This window comes from Antechinus flavipes, chromosome 2 (assembly GCF_016432865.1).
Source record: "Antechinus flavipes isolate AdamAnt ecotype Samford, QLD, Australia chromosome 2, AdamAnt_v2, whole genome shotgun sequence".
In the NCBI taxonomy this organism is placed as follows: domain Eukaryota; kingdom Metazoa; phylum Chordata; class Mammalia; order Dasyuromorphia; family Dasyuridae; genus Antechinus; species Antechinus flavipes.
The window spans coordinates 187,506,979-187,531,122 of NC_067399.1; the positions used below are offsets into that span (position 1 = coordinate 187,506,979).

A 24,144-nucleotide genomic window follows, 5' to 3' on the forward strand; every position below is an offset into this window, starting at 1 on the left:
TGGTAGTTCAGTTTCCAGAGGCATAACAGTTTTTGTCCCTTTAACAACAGTTCATTTCACAGATATGTTTTGTTGTTGTTGTCTACCTCAACAGACTATATAGTATACAGGCTATGTCAGTTATTGTTTTTCAAATTTAACTTGCTTTAAAAACTAAATTTATGAAAATAAAAATTTATAAATAAATTAGACAGAGGGTAGTTATCTACATTCCAAAAATATTCTTTAGTTCTCAAAGAATTTAGCAGAAACTTTTTTTTTGATAAAGGCAATTTACAATACCATTAAATATTTTAGCACAGTGAATTTAAATATTACTTTAGCAATCATTAATTATGTGGACACCTTAGTTCTTCTTTAGGCTGTAGTCAAATTTTTTCTACCTTTAACTTTTATCTTCTGTAACAGAACAAAATAAACTTACCCTCTCTACCATAATTTAATGAGTATTAAATTGGAAGAGATTTTTTTTTTTTTTTTTTTTTTTTTTTTATCAAATGCTCTCTACTTTTTGATTGGAGAAGCAGAATTAATGACCAGAAGGTAGAGCAACTACTCAACTGGACCATTAATGAAAGGATATCCAATCATTCCAAATGATTGATATTCAAGAAATTCTAAAGATGAGGGAGCAAACATTGATTAAGATGCCCAGAGAACCCAATCAAGATAAACAGAACATGGAATAGAAGAAATAGGACAAGCATCAAAATTCATGAAGCAGAATACGAACCACATAAAGTTATTCATGGAGAAAACATCTTGTGATATGATAAAGAAACTGGGAGATGACAGCTGTGCCATCCTGTGCATCTAAAAGGAGTCTAGGATCCAGGAAACAGATACAACAGTCCCTCCTGTAGTATCTCACTAGACATAGACTTTAATTTAGTGGTATACCAGCTGTGAGATATTCCATCAGCAAAGGATCATAGTTTCTCATGTATTTCCACATTTATTATTCCAGCTCATACCCTTCCTAGTCAACTTAGGTAGTTAGTCAGTAAACATTTATTAAACACCTACTATGTGCTAGGTACTGTGCTAAGCTCTGGGTATACAAAGCCCCAGCCTTCCAAGAGCTTACAATCTAATGGGAGAAGAAAACATACACAATAAACCTGAAAAGCAGGGTGGGGCAACCAAGTGCAAAATGAGACATTCTGAGCTTAGTTCTAGAGGTTTTGGAGTTCATCTCTCAGTTAACAGAGGGTAGGGATCAGGTGATGGGATCTTATAAGATGATGAGATGTATTACAGATGCTTACATGTTAGCAATTAAAGACAACCCTGATCATAAGTTTTCTTGTCTATAGGTAAAATCAAGAATGAGGAAGGCCAAGAAGCTAAGGAATAGATCTCAGGATTGTGCAGTAATCAGTGACAGATGGGGATTATTGTGATTTATAAGATAAAATGAAGACTAACTGTCCCAGGATCAGTACATGGAATACCACTGGAGCAAGTCATACCTAGTCACCTTCTTAGTGATTATCTGGGATTGCAGTGTTTAGATGTACAAGGTATAGAATATGTTGTTTGCATAAAAAGAGAAATTCTGGTTAAGGAAAGATAGCTAACTATTGTTTTTATTTATTTTTTATCATTTATTTATCTATAACCTCCATTTCCTTTCTTTACTCTGGCAGCAAACATTCAGGTCTCTTGAGCATTGAATTTAGCAAATAACTGTTCCTTACTAACCCCTCAAGCCTTTTCTCAGTGCTGCCCCTCTCATCTTTCTGTAGCATTTATTATCAAGGACTGCCCATTCCCTCTTAATAGATTCTTTCCTCCAGTTTTCATGATACTGATATCTTGCATTTTTCTTATTCAAGTACTATTTGAATTTCTTCTCTGATTCATCTTCTTCCTCTGACCCCCAAATCTGGCTTTTCTCCAGGCCTCCGAAACTTCCATCCTTTCTAGTCTCCCTTCTGTCTTCGATGTTTTGTTTTGTTTTGTTTTCCCTCCAATCTTAATACAGTTTGATAGCTTCAATTGTTACTTCTATGTAGTTGGCTTGAAATGTGAAATGTATAGCCAATCTGAACTCTCACTTGAACACCAGAATTGCTTGGCCTCCCTTCCTATAATTTCTGCCATCTTAACTCACTTTTTCATAAAATCACAGGTCTAAAGCAGGAAAGCATCTTAACAGAAATCTAGACTAATCCATATAGATTCATGAGGAACAAGTTAAGTTAACCTAATTTCCCTTCTGGTTAGGATTAGTTACTGGCAAAAAGTGTTATGGAGAAGATGGGAAAATGTGGGCTATATGACAGTATAGTAAGGTGAATTTATAGTTTGTTTGATTCTGCCCGAAAGAATTTTATTGTATCATTCCTTTATACTGCTAATTTTTCAGTTGCATAGTTCCTAAGATACTACATTGCAAAAGCCAGTACAAAAATCTGAGTGAGTCCTAAAATTATATTTGTGAAACTCTTATTTTACTTAAAGTGAGATTGAACTATATATAAATTTCTTCATTTTAGGCTTGATTAAAAAAAATAACCATTTATGATGGAACTACTTATAAACAATTTTCTTAAAAACATGCAAAAATTTTCTAACAGCAGCTTGACTGTCTATAGTTGTTGTTTTATTTTTAAGTTACACTCTTTGTCTTTGACACATTTCACAAATGCCTTTTATCTTTTAATCTGACTCTCCTAACTCCCTGGCTTTTCACATGTTTTTCAAATACAGTGTAGCGCAGTAGGGAAGACACTTACATATACCCATTAATGCCTCCAATCAATAGAATAAACATACTTGTGTAGTGAAAGTCAGTTTAGATTTTTGTTCTTATTCAGTTCCATATTGGAGGGAGGGCAGTGTGTATGTGCACATGTGCATGCCCTGCCCTCCAAGTCATTTGACAGAGTACTGAATTGTCTTCAGGAGGGCAACATGGTATTGGTCAATAGATTTTGGAGTCAAACTTAAGGTTTGAGATGATGACTTTTTTAAATGCTGCCCATTTAAGAGAATTATGAAAATCAAATGAAATGATATACATAAAAGTACCATTATAAAATTATACATATACATCAGGTAGTATTATGATCATTCCTTTTATAATATTGACCAATGTATTTCCTATATAAGGTAATTGAGTGATATAAAATTGCCATAAGTTTAAAAAATTTATATCATTAAATAAAATGTTAAATGGTTTTCTCTTGTTTTTTGTAGGTAATATTAAATCTTCTGGTTCAGTTGCTTGTTTGGAAACTATCCAGGAGGTTTTTAAACATCTTGAGTTTCATCACATAGCTTCCTCAGATATTATACTTTTGCACCAGATGAAAACTCTGGTACTTTTACAAGATATCGAGAGATTGAAGAGTGCTTTGGAACAATTCAAAGAACAGTGCATGATGCCTCCTGGTATGTAATATAATTTATTAATCATAGTGTGTATGTTTTTCTTAAGATTTGCTTAAAAAAACTTAAGAAAATAATAATAAATCAGGATATGTGATAATAATACATGTGATTTGGTTGAATAACATAGTCCCAAAGAAAAACACTTTCATGCCTTTTTTGATTTGTTTATGGGACAATGTATAATCACTCTAACTTTTCATCTTGAGATTAGTTCAGAGAATGTTTATAAACCCCAAAAAGAAGTCTTCTATAGTTTTATGTGGAATAGGAAAATTTATTTCTTCCTCTTCTCTGCCTTTATTTTCTATGCTAGAATAATTAGATTTCCTGTACTCTTCAATTTTAGACACCAAAAAAAGGAAAAATTAAGATAATCAGTACTCTACTTTCATTAAGGATATTAAATACCTACTATATCAATGTTATAATAAGCCCAAAGGAAGATGAAAAGAAGTATTCACCATAAGTTCTACCCTCAAGAAGTATAAAATTTAGTTGGAGAGAGCTAAATATTAATGCTAGCTCTTTTTGTCATAGAAAAGAGTTAAAAATTAAAAGGATGCTCATCAATTAGGGAATGACAACACATTATGGTATATGAATATGATGGAATAATACTGTAAGAAATTATGAAGGGGATAAATTCAGAAAAATCTAGAAAGAAATATGAATTGATACAAAATGAGGTGAGCAGAACCAGAACAACAATCTACATAATAATAGCAATGTTGTAAAGATAACCAATTGTGAAAAACTTGATTACCTGATTAATACAGTGATCCACTACAACTCCAAAAGTCTTATGATATAAAATGCTGCCTACCTCCAGAGAGAACTGATGGTCTGAATGCAGCTTGAAATATATTTTTATTTCTTTTGTTGATTTTCCTTGCTTTTTTCCTTTTTTTTTTTTTTTAGAACATGGCTAAAATGGAAATATGTTTTACATAACTTATGTTTAATGAGTTTCCTACCTTCATTAAGTAGAGAAAAAAAGAGGTTCAAGGATGTATAGAACTTGGAACTGAAAATAAAAGTAAAACTTTTAAAAAACTATTAATACTAGACATAAATGATAACATACCAGAAATGGCCTGAGCTTCTTTATTATTATATGTTAAATGAATGATACAAGTAATATATGTTATGAATTTGTGGAATTGAGAAAGCACTGGTTTGGACTGATCAGGGATACCTTCCTGGAGATAATGGTAAGTGAGCTGGAGTTTGACATATGGTGTCAGATTTATAAGAAGAATTTTTAAATTTTTTTTTAAAGCTATAGCAGATTTAACCCTCCTACATTCCACTTTTGAAAATGATAGGTTTTTAAAATTAATTTTCCTATATTCATTTTTAATTCTAATTTAAAGAAAGAAATCTTCCTATTGAATTTAAGGCACATTTCTTTTAGGATTAATATTAAACACATAAAGATCAATACCTCATAACACTCTAATGGAAAGGTTGTTAGCTCTCTAGTCAATTGAACTAGGTTCAGATCCCACACCTGAATCTTTACTTGTCAAACTTTGGGCAAGTCATTTAGCCTTTCAAGGCTTCAGTTTCATCATCCATAAAGTAAGAATATTAACTAAACAGCCCCTGAAATATCTTTCAGCTTTAAATTTATGATGCCATCCAAGATTCCTTGCTTATTTTTTTTCTTTTGATGGTCCTGCTAGTGAAGAATAGATAGTAATAAAGGTTAATCTTAATCACTATACAAATAGTTAATTTACATATATGTATATGTATATATTTCAAAGCATAAATTGAGAAAGACTATGAATATAGAAGTAATATGGATTTTTTAAATGATGAAAAAGAATCATTTTTAGGCATGTTATCACATATGTATCTGTAGCTATCTATAAATATACACACAAACACACACACACAGTTTTTTATGGCGTATTTTACTCCATAGTGGTTTTTATTTTTTACTCAAATGTTTTATTTAGTATGGAGCAAAAGTGCCTCACCTGACTGCATATTGAATTTCTCAGCTAGGAATGCTTCCATAGGTATGTCTCACTTTGTCTTTCTCAGAGACCTTCAAATCAATCAAATGATTATACTAAAATACTTGAAATGACTTGTTTCTGTACGGCTTTACCCTTCACCAAGACCTGGCAGGCTATCCATTGTGTGGCTTAAAGAAATCTTGGCCTCTTAAGTGACCCAGGTTCTGGGGAGGAGGCCCTTCACTAGATCACACCTTCTGCTGCTACCTGACCACGGTTTTTCCCCATGTGGTAGGATCTGCCAGAGCTTAGGGCCTACTGTGACTTAGAAAACTAGGGCTGCCTCTGCAACACAGGGAGAAGGCTATAATGGAGGTCACAGGGTTCAGTTGACAGACAGTCTCAGCACACAACAGGTTCTAGGCACCTTATGATTATCTGATCCTCACAGTAATCCTACAGAGTAGGTGCTGAGGAAAGTGAGGTGAACAGAAGGTAAGTGACTTGCCCAAGAACACACAAGGAGAAGGTTTTTTAGGGCAAATTTTAACTCAGATCTCCCTGACTCCATATCTGTATTCCATCCCTAACTAACAGATGAGCTAGCTAGAGAAGGAATCTTGTCTTTGTTTCTAGATGTTCTATTTGAATTATGGATACACAATAGAAAGAACACATCAAGATAAAGCCCACAAATGAGGTAATAGATTCTAGAATCTATTAGTAAGTAAAGGGATTTTTATTTTGAAAGGGGAACTAGAGATGAAATGTTATTCAAATTAGAGAAGGTAAGGAGATGGGAGAAGCAGTCTTCTGTACTATACTCTTTTTATAGTTTCATATTAGTACTAACAAAGGAATAAGAGAGAATAACAATAGTAAATGCAGGGAAAAAGGAATAACCTCAGGAAAATGGAAGGATTATGAAAGAGACTATAGAAGGAGATGGATCAGACTAGTGTAGTCAAAATAAATTTCCAAGGACTAAGTGTAGACTTAGGAGGAAAAATAATAAAAATAAATTGAACAAAACATAAATGTAATAATAACTAAGTGTAAATGGAATAAATTCATCAATAAAATGAAAGAAAATAGAACATTGAATAAGAAAGCTAGCAAAATAATTTGCTGCATTCCAATACTTATTACAAATTATAAGAAAAACTGAAATACTTATTGCCAATTGTAAAGTATATTGAAATATTCCCAGCCACATACTTTGTGACTGTCAAGAACTACAAACAAAGGGCTTGCCCATCAGTTCAGAAATGACTAAAAATTAAAAAACAAAAACTTTGGTATATCAGTACAAATATCAGTATGTAGTAAGAAATTACAATTGTATAAAATTCAGAGAAAATAGTACTTGTAAAAAACTGAAATGGATTATTAGAATCAATCATATATACAGTGACTAGACAATATAAATGAAAAGATCACTGACACTGATCTCCAAGTAATTTTTAAACTAATGTATAGATAATGAAACATACTTCCCTCCTGAGATACAAGGGCCATTTGGGAAAGAATGATGTTTACATTGTCAAATGTAGAAACTTTATCAGATAAATGTACTTACTTGATTTTCTTTGACATAAGGAAAGATTTATTCTGGAATGAAAACAGGTTTTTTCCCTCAAATGACTATAATAGAAAGATGAAAGTCATCAATGAAATAGATTTTACAAGTTAAAAAAAAAGATATAAATACTTTTGAGACTTGGGGGAGTTCCAGGCATGTGATTTCAACAGAAACATGAGCTCCCAAAAATGAAACACCTTCTACTCTTCAAATCAGTGATTGATGGTAGTTTTATAGACTTTCCTAGGAGATTAAAAAGTTAGATAACAAGTAGTATATGCCAGAGATGGAATTTGAAACAAAGATATCCTGACTCTTAAGACCAGCCTCTATATATTAAAAATTAGAACTGGAATAAAATGTATTATATTTTAGTTCATTCCCCAAAAAAGATAGGAATTGTAATCATGATTTAAGGCAAAGATAAAATTGATCATGTCAAGAGAGAGGTAAAAAGTAAAACTTTATTAATAAAAGCAACAAAGAAGTTAAAAGGATATTATCAGATATAGAAATAGATATACATGTTTATATGTGTGAATACATATACATACACATCTATTTTTAAATAATACAGTATCCAAGTTCCAAAGTATCCAAAGGAAACTCTAGATAAATTGCAAAAAATAACAAAGTAATTATATGATGCTTTAATATTGTGACTCTTAAGAGAAAGATGTACAAGTTAAAACTAGTTTGGATAGAAAAGATCCAAAAAAAGTGTTGGAAAAATTAGAATTGAAAGATCCTTGCCAGTTTCCAAATGAGAATAGCCCTATTTATGAGCATCAGAGGGATCATTCATAAAAAGTGATCAAATACCAGAGCATAAAGACATCATAAATAAATGTAAAAATTAAGAAATAATTAACATATCCTTTACAGATTATATTGCAAGAAAAATAAGAATCAATAAAAGTGATGGAAGCAAAAGAAACAAACCTAAATAGAAACTTAGTAACAATATTCTAAATAATAAATGGCTCAAAGAATAATATAGAAACTATTATCCTTAAAAATATTTGAATAAAGAATAGTGAAACTGGAGACTAAATGTGTGACATCATTGATATGAAGAACTCCCCGAGGAGGAAACTCCTTTTACCAATGCAACTTAATAGAGAAATCCCTAGGGCATTGAAAGGTTAAGTGACTTACTTAGCATTATACAACCAGTATGTCATAGAGAAGGGACTTGAACTTAGGTCTTCCAACTACCAGGGCGAGTTCTTTAGCCAAATAACAAAATAGAAAGAGAACATTAGCAAACTAAGTATATATTTTTTGAAAATAATGACTTCACACCATGCAAACTGAAAAAAAAAGTGACAAAAAATGGCAATAGACAATGTTGAATGGGGTATGGTAGAAGAGCTATACTAATAAATTGTTGGTGGATCTGTGAAATGATCTGACCTTTTTTGAAAAGGAGTTTAGAATTATGTAAATAAAGGGGAAAAAAGTCCACACTCCATGAACAAAAGATTGCATTATTGGGCACATATGCCAAGGAAGACATAGATAAATTCCCATGTATTCCATAATATTTATATTAGCACTTTTTGTGATAGCTAAGAATTGGAAACAAAATAGATGCCCATCAGTTGTTTGTTCATTCATTTTTCAGTTGTCTGACTCTTTATGACTTCATTGAACAAAATGTTGGTGTGGTTACTTTCCTTATCTAGATTGTTTTCCAAATGAGGAAACTGAGGCAAACACTTTAGTGCCTTGCTGGGGATCACACAGATGTTGCCTACATTTAAATTCATGAAGATGAATCTTCCTTATTCCAGGACCATCACTGCAATATCTAGCGATTGGGAATTACAGATACACACACATAGTAAATTATAAAGATCAAATGGAACCTCCCTTTGTACTGGAGAAGAAATCTGATATTTTTTTTTCCTTTTGTGGGGTGTTTATTGCAAAATTTCATTTCATTTCATTTGATCTTAGACTTTGTGTCATCTGCTAGCTGTTTTTGTGTCATCTGCAAAACTTCCCCAAAATTCCCATTTAATTTCTCACATTGATTCATGATATATTGAAACCACAATTGGGAATTGTGGAAAGGATAATTATCAATCAGTTCTACTGATTTTTTTTCCCCACTAAAAATAATATTTTTTCATATGGGATATCTTTCTGGGAAGAAAGAAATAAAAATATTTGATAATTATAGTTAAAAAAAAAAAAAGATCAGTACAACTTTTTTTTTTTTTAAGAAAAGACTGTAAGCTCCTTGAGGACAGGAACTGTTTCATTTTGTTGTATTTGTATTCTCTCTTCTTAACACAAGGCTTAGCACATAGTAGGGCTTAATAAATGCTTGCTGCCAGCCCTTTAAAAATAAGTCTATTGCAAAGCAGCACTGGATTTCAGTAGAGTTTTATTATGTTAGAAAAACTTTGATTATTGAACAGCTGTGTTCCAGTGTCTTCATTTTGAAGCCCAGTTAAGCAAAATTCAGAGAGGTTCAACACTGGCTATCTGGTGATGAATTTTGAGGTCATAATAATGATATCCATATATAGACAAATTAAATATTATTTGGCTTACTATAGTTTGTGAGATTCTTTTCTAAGAGAACTCTAAAATCTACAAGAGTCAAAGCTAAAATAACATACACATCAGAATTTTCTCATCTTTAAATCATATTTGTTACTTTTATGTGTATTTTGCTATTCCTAATTGTCAGATTTACCTTTTGGCAGATTTTTCACAATTTGTTTGGTTTTCAAAGTTTGCATATGACAGACACTAGAATTATAATTTACAATGCATAATTGTTTGGGTTTTTTTTTCTTTTCAGATCATGCAAGAGAAATTGCAACTCTCTTTCATTATTGGATTACTGATATCCTTCCAATAAGGAACCAGGAAATAAGGTCCGGAGGCTCATCTACAAAGAGTTAAAATTTAATAATAGGGAAAAGCCTGAAAGAAGAAATATGAAATGTCTGAGAACTCTATTGAAGTTGCCAAAATAGGCTTTAAAAAGAAAAAAGTTCTATATTTTTAGTGTTAATCAAATACTGTAAATTGGTAAGGTGTGTCTGTTAGTTTGCTTGTACAACGTAAATACTAAGTCTGACCTAAGACTTTAAATGTTAAAATCAGGATATTAGAATTGAAATGTTATTTATACATTTAATTTTTTCAAAGTATAGATCTTCAATTAACATTGAGATTCTTTTTTTTTTGTTTGTTTGCTATAAACAAAACATAAAAGTATATATTCTTTGTGGAATCAAATCAATTATTGTCTTGAAGCTACAATAAATTTTGTAAATGTCAAAATCACACTGGATTTTAAAATTCTTTTAGAATGCTTCATTATCCCTCATTTTTGAGAACTATTTTGATGCCAGGTTTCTGTTGTTGAGATTTTTGAGGGATGAATGGGATTACAGACTTTAATAACATTTGCTATGTTATAGTGGAAAAAGCACCAGATTTGGAATCAGAAGATCGGGTTTAAAATTTTGGTCCCTACTCCTTGCCACCTGCATTTGTGCTTTTCATTGTTTCTAAAAATTTGAAACTTTCACTTTAAAAAAGATTTGATTAGGTGACTTCTATGCAAACTTTTGGGCTGTAGCAATCAAAGATTCTAACTATTTCACCCATCAAGTGATTCACAATCCCAGAATTCCAGAGGTCTGATGAAATCTATTATAGCCTTTTCATGTTACAGATGAGGAAATGGCCCAGAAAGATGAAGGGATTTCCCCAAAGTTGGACCCTAGGGAAAGAACTGTTAGTAGTATATTTTGAGGTCTGTTTGCAAATAATAATACAGACTCCATTAGAAAATAAAAATAAATGAGACCTACCCTGTAATAATAGCAGTCTCATATTCAAACCCTCATTTCGATTACTTTTTTCTTTACTTCATTTCCTTCACTGATAATAATTTTCATATAACATAGAATAACCTTTTACTTGACAGGATGAAGAATTTTCTTCATCTCAGGAACTAGGGGCTTGAAGGAGGGGGATCAATCATGTTTCTACTAGAATTTTTGTTTGTTTTTTAATCACATTCCCCCCCCCCAAAAAAAAAAGGCCATAATACCACCATAAGTACAAAGTAACTAATTTCTTTTTTTCAAATTCCAGCCAGTTGTCAACCCTATTCTCTACCCAATCCTTTCTCTCTCCTTGACTCCTTCCTTTTCTTTTATCTCACTGCTTATCTAAATTTAGTTTTACGGGATAATCTCCATTAAATGGACTATAGGAGGTCGATTTTTAGATTTGATCAATCTGAATGTTAGAGCCTGAGGGGGCTTTGGGGATTATTTAAATTAGTCTTCTTAATTTCATTTGATCTGTGACTGACAAAATCATTGAACAAAGAATACTTTTATTCAAAATAACTATAAGGTGGGAAAGATCTTAGAAATAACTTTTTTTGGCGATCTTGCGTCTTGGTGAAGAAGATCTCACCAACTCAAGAGTCTCAATCAAATGACAACATCCCCCTTGGCCTATTTCTTTCTTTTAGGAGCCAACTTGTTTCCCTTGCTGGTGCTGGTGTTGCCTTTGCACTAGGATTCCTAAGTCTTAAACATGGTCAGTTTTATTTTTTTTGCTCCTTGTGGCTACCAGAAAACATATTCATTTCTCCTATGACAGCTGCCACATTTTGTGACTTTGCTAATCAGCAGTATGACCCAAACCTACTCTTTTTCTTGGTGTCCTAGACCTCACGATCCTCCTACCAGAAACTTAGGCCTCTACCCCTAATATTTACTAGCACTACTATATCCTCCAGCTTTTTTTAAACTGTGGTTTGTGACATCATATGCTAAATGTGGGTGCACTGTCCACAAGAATAGAATTTTGGTCACATACTTTATATAACATTTTGAGGCTTCAAGCCTAGATTTAAAAAAAAATTATTCCTATTGTTTTTTTGTTTTCTCATTTTCAAAAAGCTGGGACAATTCCATTGTTTGTTTCAAAAGGAGCTACTTGACTAGCTTTTAAACCTAAGTCATTAAACTTAAATTGAATGGCCAGTAAATGCCCCCAACCCAAGCATTTGTGACTCATTGTTTAGGATTTGACGGCTTAACATGGTATAAATGACAATTAATTTCTTTTCTGGACAGAAATTCTAAGGGTATTTCCTTTAGACAAACTGAGACCCAAGAAAGACCTAATTTAGAAAGACCAAAGTCACCCACTGCATCCTGGAACATTGAAAATCTTAATTTTTGTCTAGCCTCTGGACTTGGATGACTGGAAGAAAGAATGAGGCTCATGACTTTTTGCAACTCTGTACTTTTTGCAACATGGAACACTTGAGAGTAATAGTGAGATGCAAAATGTGACCATCACTTCATCATAATGGTTATGATGACTATTATAATAACCATCAATTTGTATAGCACTTTGAAATTTGCAAAGCACATTACAAATATCTCATTTGATGTTCACAACTGCTGTGCTAGGTAAGTCATGGAATTTAAGAAAACTGAGGAATTAGAAGCTTAGGGGAACTTCAACAGGGATGTTGAAATCCCTTAATATAAGGGCATGAACTAAGGAGAAGTAAAAGATGATGAACCAAGTCCTAAATTCTTTGAGAAAGAAGAATGAACTTGGTAACATATCATCACAGCCACTATAATAATCTGGATCAGGTAGAAAATGTTTATATTGTGAATTTCAAAGGAGGAAAGATTAATGAGCTCTGGTGATAAAGGGTTAATCTCCTAAATAGGAATGAGGAACAAAGCAGATTCTAATTTCCTTATCAGGACCAATAGGGAGAGGGAGAAAAGGGGAAAAATAAGGTTAAGGTGGGGAAGATAAAAGTCAGAGGTAGGAAAGACAGACAAAGATGTAGTTATGTATTGTAGGGGGGAAGGAGAGAGAATCCAGGTCTCAGTGAGGACTAGTTGATGAAAATATTAACAAAAAAAAAAGTTCTAGATTAAGGGAAATTTGTTCACTTGTAGTAGAAGGAAAGATTGATGTGGTGTTAGAGTTCAAATGTTGGAGTTTGTTCTTCTCAAAGCACAGCCAATTTAGAGGCTTAGAGCCCTTCGGATGTCTCCAAATCCAAAGGTTCTGTCCTTCAGCCTCTGCCTCTGCTTTCTTCTGCCTCCAACCAACACAGAGATGGAATGTCTCTCTTGACTCCTTCTGGGGAGCCCAGCCACCAACTACAGTGGTGTGAGATGAAGATGAATCTGGTTGTCCACTGAACTTCCCACTCGTAGCTTTATCCTCTGAAAACCCTTCGTCTGCCACCAGAGTCGCTCCTCTCGAGTCCAGCTGAACTTTCTTCTGCGACCAGCCAGCCAAGAGGAAATAATGTATTCTGCCATAGAGCCCTCATTGCTGGCCTTTTATCTGACTCTTCTGAGAGAATGGGATTATGAGTTTTCTCCCATAGTGCTCTCTGGCCCAACGAGCTTCAAGGGAGGTGTGAACTCATTGAACTCCAATGAGTAAAGGTGTGAACACAAGCCTTGCATTAATTAGTTCTACTTAGTACCTTGTTTCAGGTTCTGCCCAAAACATCTTCTTGTAAGATTAGATCAACTCTAATTAGTTAGCAGTTAGTAAGGATTCCAACATCTCCCCCTTTCTTTTGTTTTAAAACATAGGAGGTTTCTGAGGGGGTACACATAAATCCATCAATATGGGCCAGAACTTTGTAACAGATATACATGGTATACATAAATCCATCAATATGGGAGGCATTATACATAATTTACATAAGCACATAGCAATATAACACAGGCTAGTAGTAATGTAACAACATGAATCAACCTGAAAATTTACACATGTCCATAAGTCCTAGAAATAGTCCATAAGGAATTCATTGTCCATTAGTTCATGTGCCAGGAATCCAATAGTTTCTGTAAGCCCTGAAGTACTGCAAAAGTCTCATCAACAATTTTTCATCTTAAGGAATCCAATGATTCTCGCTGGTTTTTCAAGAACTAAAACAGTTTCATCTTGTGTTAGGAAATCCAATGATTCCTGAAGATTTTAAAAGTCTTTTTAACAGTCTCCTTGTCAGCTATGCTCTTTCAATGGTGAGCACAATCAGCAACAGAACCACCCGATATTTCTTGGGTCTTCTCCTTTGTTTCAAGGGTCTGCTCCATCTCTCTGCGATGGACAAGGCGAATGCGGCTCGTAGGCACCCATCTGATTCCTTCTCCACATGTAGAGATGCAAGCAAATCCTCTCCCCCAAGCAGTTAGCCTATCTGGTCCCTTCCATTCACCACTTTCTGGGTCTCTCCACATCACCTGACGATTATCTAAAGATAGTGGAGCTGCTCGCACTGGGCACTGCTCTTCTGGTGGGTTATAAAACCTGTCTGCTGGAGCCAGTGCATCTTTATCAAAGATTAAAAAATTAATGGTATAGAGAACTAAATTTAGAAGTTCTCTAGGGTTACCCGTGGCTCCCCTTTCTTTTGTTTTTGGAGGAGTGTCTTAATGTCCCTGTTTCTTCTTTCTACTATTGCTTGACCTTGAGGATTAAAGGGTATGCCGGTAGTATGTAAAATCTTATACTGTGCACAAAAGTGTTCAAAATGTTTGGAGGTATATGCCGGTCCATTATCTGTTTTTATTTCTTGTGGCACACCCATAATTGCGAATGCTTGAATGAGGAATTCAGTGACCACTCGGGCTGTCTCTTTTGCTGCTGGTATGGCAAAAGTGAATCCTGAAAAGGTGTCTACCACAATGTGGATAAAAGACAGATGACCAAAAGATTTATAATGAGTCACATCCATTTGCCAGATTTCATTGGGTCTCAAACCACGAGGGTTCTTCCCTGGAGGCAGTGTAGGAGCGTGGAAGGGAAGGCAAGCTGTACAGCTTTTCACTATGCTCCTAACTTCTTCTTTTGTAATCCCAAACTGTAAGCGCAAAACTCGAGCAGCCTGATGGTATTTAGAATGGGATTCCTGGGCCTCCTGAAATAAAGGCATACTGGCCAACATAGTTAAAAAGCTATCTGCTTTTGAATTTCCATCAAAAATAGGGCCTGCGAGTCCACTATGTGAGTGGACATGCAGGATATAAATCTTTCCTGGATGCTTTCTCACTTGCTCTTGAAGTTCCTTAAAGAACTGATATATATTAGAAGCTGCAAATTTTATTTGGGCTGTGGCAATTCTTTGTACCACACCTACTGAATAGGCTGAATCAGATATTATATTTATGTTGCCTGGGTAATAAGTGAGAGCTAGCATGATCGCATATAATTCGTTCTGCTGAGTGGACTGAAAAGGAGTTCTGACTACTCTTTTTACGGTTAGATCATGAGAGTATACAGCACAAATATTTTGTTTGGCTGCGTCTGTAAAAATAGTTGGTCCTTCAAGAGGAACCTTAGAAACCTTCTCCTCAAAAATCCATTGCCAATTATGCAGTAGTCTGGTTATCTTTAATGGAGATCCATGTGCAAAATTTGGAGCCATGGCCAATAAAATTTGCCACTCTGGGATGGTTTCACAGCATACATTAATTTGTGCATTTGTATAAAAGGTGTATATCTTGTCAGGTCTTGTCCCAGATAATTGTACTGCTCGCTTAATGGCCTTTAAGAGAATCCTAGCCACAAGCACTGGGTAAGGAGTAAGGCTTTGTTCTGGTTGTGCTGGGAGGTTCACCCACTCTATCACACTGTCTCCTTGATGAAGGACTGCTGTGGGTGCTTCTTTCTTAGCAAAAATTGATATTTCCAAGGGTTTTTGAGTTACTCTTTCAACTACATTGGATAAAGCCAGTTCAACTTCTTTCAAGGCCTCTTGAGCTTTTTTTGTAAGCCGGCGTGGTGAATTTAAAGCAGTGTCTCCCCTTAAAATGTCATATAGGGGTTGCAATTGATTGGTAGTTAAACCTAATACTGGACGCATCCATTGGATATCTCCTATTAATTTTTGGAAATCATTTAAGGTGTTCAACCTCTCTGTTCTTAAAGAAAGTTTTTGTAGTGTAAGTGCCTTAGGATATATTTCATATCCTAAATATTGAAAAGGAGCATGCCTTTGAATTTTTTCTGTAGCAATATGAAGTTTGTAGTATCTTAGTGTTTCTATGGTTTTTATAGACATGCTTCTAGCATTTGTTCCTCAGGTGCACATCCCAATATATCATCCATATAATGTAATAGCATAACTTTTGGAAATGCTTTTCTTATTGGAGCAAGAGCAGCAGCAACATACATTTGACACATAGTGGGGCTGTTCTTCATTCCCTGTGGCAAAACCGCCCATTCATATCTTTTATAAGGCTCAGCTAAGTTAATGCTGGGCACTGAAAAGGCAAATCTCTTCATATCCTCCTCATCCAGAGGAATGGAATAGAAACAATCCTTGATGTCTATAACCCAAAGAGGCCATTCTCTAGGAAGCTGAGTAGGAGATGGAAGTCCAGGCTGAAGAATTCCCATAGTTTCCATCTGTTCGTTCACTTTTCTTAAATCAGTGAGCATCCTCCATTTTCCAGATTTCTTTTTTACAACAAACACTGGGGAATTCCAAGGACTTAGAGAAGGTTGTAAATGCCCTTGTTCAAGCTGCTCCTGTACTATATCTAATAAGGCCTGAATTTTATCGCTACTTAAGGGCCACTGTTCTATCCACACTGGTGTATCAGTTTTCCATTGGATAGGAACAGGTGAAAGTGTTGGCAGGCCTTCAACAGCAGCCCTGCTTAAAAAACCGAAGTACTCATTTTTAACCCCAATTGTTGTAAAACGTCTCTTCCCCACAGATTGATGGGGATTTTTTCAACTATAAAAGGAGTAAAAACTCCTGTTTTGCCTTCAAAAGTCCATCTCATAGGAGCAGCACTAACTTCAGCTGCTATTGATCCTCCTACTCCAGACATATAGGTATCTGCTTTAATCTTTGGCCAGTGACTGGGCCAACTGGCACCTCTAATAACTGTATGATCCGCACCTGTGTCTACCAATCCTTCCAATGGTAGGCCATTTATATAGATAGTGAGCATAGGTCGGTCAGCCGTTACTGCTGCTGTCCAATATATTCCTGGATTTTGTGGTCTGGAGTCAGAACCTGGGTGACTATCACAAGGCTGCTTATTAGGATTCTGTATGAGTAAACCTGATGCTACTACGTCTCCTGGGTGATAAATCACACATTGTCTACCTGTATTAGTGACTGGGATATTATCTACACATTCCCCAGTTTCCCACATCAGTGTGTGGATGGACACTGTTTTGTACATACAAGGAGGTGAAATGGTCAAGCCTACTGTGCCTGGAGGTAGGGGATCCATAGGCTGGAGAGGAACAGATTTCACCTCTCCAGGGGGTATCTCAGTTGTCCCAGCTGCATACAGCTCTATTCTCCCCAATTGTAATTCCCTTCTGCCATCAGGTTGCTTCCTGGCTGGTTGACTGTGCAATCCCCTTCTCCCATCATATGGCTTTCTGGCTGATTGGTCATGTCTGGGTACTGGACTTCTAGGCACTCTCTGGGTGCACCATTGGCTGCCATCATGCCCCAAGTGTTTTTTGCCTTGGGCCCTGGGGCTGGGACCCTCATCCCGTTTCCCTGAATCTGTCTGCATTCTGAGGCCCAATGGAAGCCTCTGTTGCATTTTGGACATGGGGTTTGGGGTCTTGTTCTCCCACTTTGTTTTCCCATTCTATCTCTATACCAACATTGAGCTTTCAGATGCCCTACTTTTCCACACTGAAAGCATCTACGAGTCTCTCTGGAAGTCCCTTGCCAAGAGGGACTCTGTCTTCTCATGTTTGGATTTTGGGAAGTCTGCATCATAGCCTGGCTATAAAAGGCACCTGTGCCCACTGTGGCACAGCGTCTTATGAGCTCCTCTAAAGGAGCATCCTTGCACAGTCCTAGTATAATTCTTCTCATTAGCATTTTCCTTAGCAAGTTGCCTTATCAAAATGTCTGTTATTGCATTTTCTCCATTTGTTCTTATGATAGCTGTCTGCAAGCGTCCCACAAAGTCAGCGAAGGGTTCATTTGGCCCTTGTATTATTTTTGTGAAGGCCCCCCCTTGTCGTCTTTATTGTGAAGAGAAGCCCACGCTTTGATAGCATTATCAGCAATTTGCTGATATGCTGCTACAGAATAACCAATTTGTGCTGCGACATCTGCATAAGGACCTGTACCTGTTAGTAGGTCACAGGTGATTGCAGTATGAACTCCACTTTGACTATTTTGTTGGGCTTGTATCCTACAGAGCTCACTATATTCAGAAAGCCACAAGTAGTTCTGTCCAGGTTCTAGGCATATTCTTGCTATCGATTTCCAGTCATTAGGGGTCAAGATTTCAAAAGACAAATTTTGTAATAGCATCTTAACATAAGCTGATGTAGCCCCATAAAGAGTGCAAGCTTTTTTCAGGTCTTTGAGGATTTCTATATCAAAAGGTGAGTATCTTCTACTTTCTTGACCTGAAGACTTAAACTGTTGAATTACAGGAAAAATGTGGTGTTGAAATTCTGATACATTTTTCCCTTCTTCTCTGGCTTTAATTAGTCCCTTTTGCAATCTACTCATAGGAGCAGCTGGATGCTGGGGGGGAGGTGCTGGATGCTGGGGAGGTGCTGGATGCTGGGGGGGAGGTGCTGGATGCTGGGGGGGAGGTGCTGGATGCTGGGGGGGAGGTGCTGGATGCTGGGGGGGAGGTGCTGGATGCTGGGGGGGAGGTGCTGGTGCTGACACTGCCCCCCCACTACCCCTCCTCCCTCCATCCCGGAGGGTGGAGTTGATGAAGGAGAGTCAATTACCTGCTCCTCAGGTGGAGCTGAGGCTGCCTCAGATTCACCCCACCCTTGAGCCTCACTTAAGTCTCCCTGCCCTGTGGGGATATGGCCATTAATCTGTTCTTTGTCTTCCTCCTTTATCTCAGGCTTCCCCTTTTGGCTATTCCTAGAGTTTTTTTCTTTTCTCCTAGAACAAGTACGGTATTTTAAGGCCATCTGTATCGTATTGTATAAAAAGAATACTTCAATGGAAACTGAACAAGGACCGTTTTCATTGTAATATGCGGAGAGCTGTTGACCAACCAATGCCCAGTTTTTTAGAGAGATTTGCTCTTCCTCTAAGAACCAAGGATAGGTGCGTTCTAATGTAGCCAGAAGTCTAGCTGCCTGTCCCCAAGTTACAAGTAGCCCTTGATCTTCTATCAGCTTAAACAGGCTTTCTATAGCACCACTCCTGGGTGGGGCTGGGGGATGGAGAATCTTTACCTAAGATCTGTCCCATTTTCGCCAAAAAAGGTTGTACTCACTCAGTTCCTGGTCACTGGAGACTTCTTCAGTGAAAGTAGGGTCCTTGGTTCCCACACTTGGGCGCCAAATGTTAGAGTTCAAATGTTGGAGTTCTTGTTCTTCTCAAAGCACAGCCGATTTAGAGGCTTAGAGCCCTTCGGATGTCTCCAAATCCAAAGGTTCTGTCCTTCAGCCTCTGCCTCTGCTTTCTTCTGCCTCCAACCAATACAGAGATGGAATGGCTCTCTTGACTCCTTCTGGGGAGCCCAGCCACCAACTACAGTGCTGTGAGATGAAGATGAATCTGGTTGTCCACTGAACTCCCCACTCATAGCTTTATCCTCTGAAAACCCTTCGTCTGCCACCAGAGTCGCTCCTCTCGAGTCCAGCTGAACTTTCTTCTGCGACCAGCCAGCCAAGAGGAAATAATGTATTCTGCCATAGAGCCCTCATCGCTGGCCTTTTATCTGACTCTTCTGAGAGAATGGGATTATGGGTTTTTCTCCCATAGTGCTCTCTGGCCCAACGAGCTTCAAGGGAGGTGTGAACTCATTGAACTCCAATGAGTAAAGGTGTGAACACAAGCCTTGTATTAATTAGTTCTACTTAGTACCTTGTTTCAGGTTCTGCCCAAAACATCTTCTTGTAAGATTAGATCAACTCTAATTAGTTAGCAGTTAGTAAGGATTCCAACAATGTGGGACATAGATAAAGTAGGGCTGAGGAATATGGAGATGAGAGAACAGGAAGTGGGAGATGAGAATAGTTTTTTCCTGTGTAGCACAAGACTAATAAATACAGACATAGAAAGAGAAACAATAAGAAATTGTTAGAAGGATAATATTTGGTAATAAATGAAAAAAGTTAAATTGCAGTTCTCCCAGGGATGATGATGCTGGTCAAGGACCTAGTGTAGTGTAATGCTGAAGAAACTGAGGCAAGATAGAGATTAGAGTTTTTAATATTTTACTTGAGAGGGAGAGGTTGTTCTGGGGACAAAACAGGATCCATGTTGCCCCCAAGGCTGAATTGGACTCTCATCTCAAGGCAGTCAGCACTGAGTGAAGAATTCCAGGGATTCTTTATAGGGCTCCAGCAATCAGGAGACACAAAGGCTGGGGAAGGAGGAGTAAGAGCACTGGTGAGCAGGAACTTTTCAGGAATGGACCATAAACAGTTAAGTGTCACCTTCTCATTATATAGCCAAAATATTTAAGATTTAACTTCAGTATCTGACCTTATAGGGAATAGTCTGAATTAATTTATTGAAGTATGACTAATTTGATCTCCTTTCTGTCAAAGGGATTCTCAGAAGATTTCTCCAGGATCATAATTTGAAAGTATCAATTCTGTGGCATTCAGCTTTTTAAATAGTCCTATTCTCATAATCCCTTTCTAGGAAAAACCATAGCTTTGACTATAGGGACCATGGCTGGCAAAGTGATGCCCTTGTTTTTTAGTATACTAGCCAGATTTGTTGTAGCTTCACTTACTTGTTGTGGTAGAAGCACTTGCATAGCTCAATGAATCTATTCCATACAAATCATGGAAGAGGTAATCCTGGAGAAGGAAATGCAAACCATTCCAGTATCTTTGCCAAGAAAGCCCCATGGACAATGCTAAAACATTAAAGCAGATGATATTGGAAGATGAGCCCCTCATACTATTGGGGAAGAGCAGAGGACAACTACAAATAACTCTAGTACTAATGAAGCAGGCCAAAGGCAAAAGGAAGTTCCCTAGTGGGTGTGAATGGTGACAAAAGGAAACTCTAGTTCTGGAAAGATCAGTAATGCATAGGAACTTAGAATGTAAGATCTGTGAACCAAGATAAGCTGTATATGGTCAAACAGGAGATGGAATAATTAAATAACATCTTGAATACTAGGGAACTAAAATGGGTAAGAATGACAATCCATTCAAAGAAATAGAGTAGCCCTTATAGTTAATAAAAAGGATAAGAAAAACAGCATTGGGATATGATCTCAAAAATGACAGACTGATATCAGTTTGAATCCAAGGCAAACTAATCAACATCACAGGAATACAATCCAACCACTAATGCCAAAAAGGTCAAAGTTGATCAGTTTTATGAAGACCTACAATACCTTCTAGAAATTATATCAAAAAAGGATCTTTATGGTAGGGGCTTGGAAAGCTAAAGTAGGAAATCAAAAGATAATTGGAATAACAGGCAAATTTGGCCTCAGAGTACAAAATGAAGCAGGGCAGAAACTAATAGAATTTTGTCAAGATAATTTCCTGGTCATAGGAAACACTTTTTCAATAACCCAAAGTGTAATTCTACACATGGACATCACCTGCTGGCCAATATTAAGTATTATGAGCTCAAGGGCATGGAAGAACTTGTATGAAATAATGAACAAAGTGAACAGAACCAAGAGAATTGTATATAGTAACAACAATATTGTTTTAAGAATGACTTTTGAGTGGCAAATTCATTTTGACTATTATAAATACACAAATTAAAAATAAAGAAGAAAGATGATATATGCATCTAGAGAAAGAACTGATAAATTGAAGTATATATAGAATAATTTTATATATATGTAGGTATGTGTGTATACATATCACACATATTTATGTCTATTGGTAGTCATCTCTTGAGCAGGAGGGTAGGGAACAGAAAAAAGGGGGAAAAAAGAAATTTACACGACAGCTTTGTGGTATATTTAGAGTAGCAAGTTGTATATGCCAGATTTATAGTTTCATATGATCTTTTTATTGTACGATGTTACAGAAATGCCTGTTTTATTCTATGAATTGAAAATAAAATACAAAGAGAAGAAGTAGAAAAAAAGGAAAGAAGAAGGAGGAGGAGGAGGAGGAGGAGGAGAAGTGGTAGTGGTGGTAATAATAGTTATGAAACAAAGGGTTTCAGAGAAACCTAGGAAGACTTGTATGAACTAATGCAGAATGAAATGAACAAAATGAGAACACAATGACAACATTGTGATCGAGACAATTTCAAAAGAATAAGGACTTCTCATCACTATAATAACCAATTATGATTCCAAAAGACTAATAAGGAAACACATTACTTAACCTCCTGATAGAGAGATGAAAGAATCAAAGTGTAGGATAAGACAAATTTATTCTTGACGTGGCAAAAATAGAAATTTGATTAAGGATACCTGCTTGTAATGAGTTTAATTTTCTTTTGTTTGCAATGGAGGGGAGTTGGAGTAGGTTAATGAAATGACAGCATACTTTTGCTGAATGAAACAAAGTATGTTTTTAAGTCTACAAGGATAAGATAAAAGAGGCATTCAAGAATAAACAGTTCTTCTGAAAAAAAAAAAAAAAAACTTAGTTGTTTTAGTGAACCGCAAGAGCACGTTCTTGCAACAAGAAAAAAATCGCAACCACCTAATAGTGTTAGGCTGCATTAAGAGAGGAATTGCATCCAGAACAATGGAGATGACAGTCTTGTCATATTCTGTCCCAATCAGACCACATCTAGAATACTGTGTTCTGTACTTGATGCCACATTTTAGAAGGACAGATAAGCTGGAGAGCTGGAAAGAGGGTGACAAGATAGTGAAAGACCTCAAGATTATGTCATATGAAGGAGGCTCTGTTGAAGAGAAGGACCTTTTGAGAGTTTAACCTGGAGAATAGAAATAATGGTGTTTAACTATTTGGAAGGCTGTCATGTGAAACACGTGGAACCTGTTTTTCTTGATTACAGAAAACAAAATTAGAAACAATGTATGGAGAGGAGAAAGGAAGAAATTCCCCTTCAAGTCTAAGAATAGAGAAAGTGTTCACAACCAAATGAGATAGAGAGGATCACAAAAAGATAAAATGGACAGTTGGATTACATAAAATTAAAAAATGCTTACCCAAATCCATTGCAGCTAAAACTAAAAAGCAAACAGTTAATTGGAAGAAAAAACTTACATCAAGTTTCTCTGAAAAAAAAGATTTCATTTCTAAGACCTTTAAGGAACACATTTGTAAAGATAAGAGCCATTCCCTACTTGAGAAATGATCAAAAAAATATGGACACCTTTCAGAGAAAGAGATCCAGGCTATCTTTATCCACATCAAAAAAAACTATATATATGTGTGTGTATGTATGTATGTAAATATATGCTACTTAAAAGCAATTCTCAGGTTTCACTTCACACCCATCATAATGGCAAAGTTGATCAAAAAAAAGATATTGAAAGAGCTGAAATTATGAATTGATAAAACCATTCTGTAAAAGATTTTTGGTACATTGTCTAAAAATTATTCAGCTGTGCATATCCTTGATCTGATAAACCTACTTTATAAAAAAGACTAGTAAATACTAGTAGATGCAGTAAAAATAGACCTATACTTATAGGAGATCTAAAAAGAGAAACAGTCCTGGTTGTACAAGAATATTTATAGCAGTTCTTTTGGTGGAGGCAAAGAAGTAGGAACTATGGGATAGATATCTATTAGGGAAGGGATAAACAAATTATGGTATATGGACGTAATGGAATACCATTATATAAACAAAGAGATATTCAAAGGAACTTTGGAAAGACCATTATGGGCTGATGCAAAATGAAGTAAACAGAAATATCAAAAGAAAAATTTGCTATTGACATCTACACTATAAAAACAAACAATTTTGAAGGATTTAAGAGCTCTGATCGATACAGTGATCAGTCATTATTCCAGACAAATTGTTAATGCATAATACTCCTTATCTCCTGACAGAAAGGTAATGAACTAATATTCAAAATGAGACATACTATTTTGGATATTGCAAATATTTGGGGGGGGGGTTGTTTGTTTTAGCTTGACTATATGTATTTGTTAAAAGGGTTTTGTTTTTTTTCTTTCACCCACTCTGCCACTGAGGAGATGTGAGGGGGAGAAAAAAATAAATATTTGATATTTGAAAAAATAAAATTAATTTTAAAATACTAAAAT

General features: G+C 35.9%; 1 protein-coding gene across 1 annotated transcript in view; it reads left to right on the forward strand.

The window, feature by feature from the left end:
* ERICH1 (glutamate rich 1) overlaps positions 1-10,257 on the forward strand; it is an 82,568-nt gene extending 72,311 nt beyond the window's left edge. Inside the window, exons 5-6 of the mRNA XM_051976008.1 lie at positions 3,205-3,399; positions 9,767-10,257. Coding sequence (XP_051831968.1) covers positions 3,205-3,399; positions 9,767-9,870 — 299 coding nt within the window. The 3' untranslated portion in view covers positions 9,871-10,257. The remainder of the gene's footprint in view (positions 1-3,204; positions 3,400-9,766) is intronic.
* Positions 10,258-24,144: the final 13,887 nt, after the last annotated feature.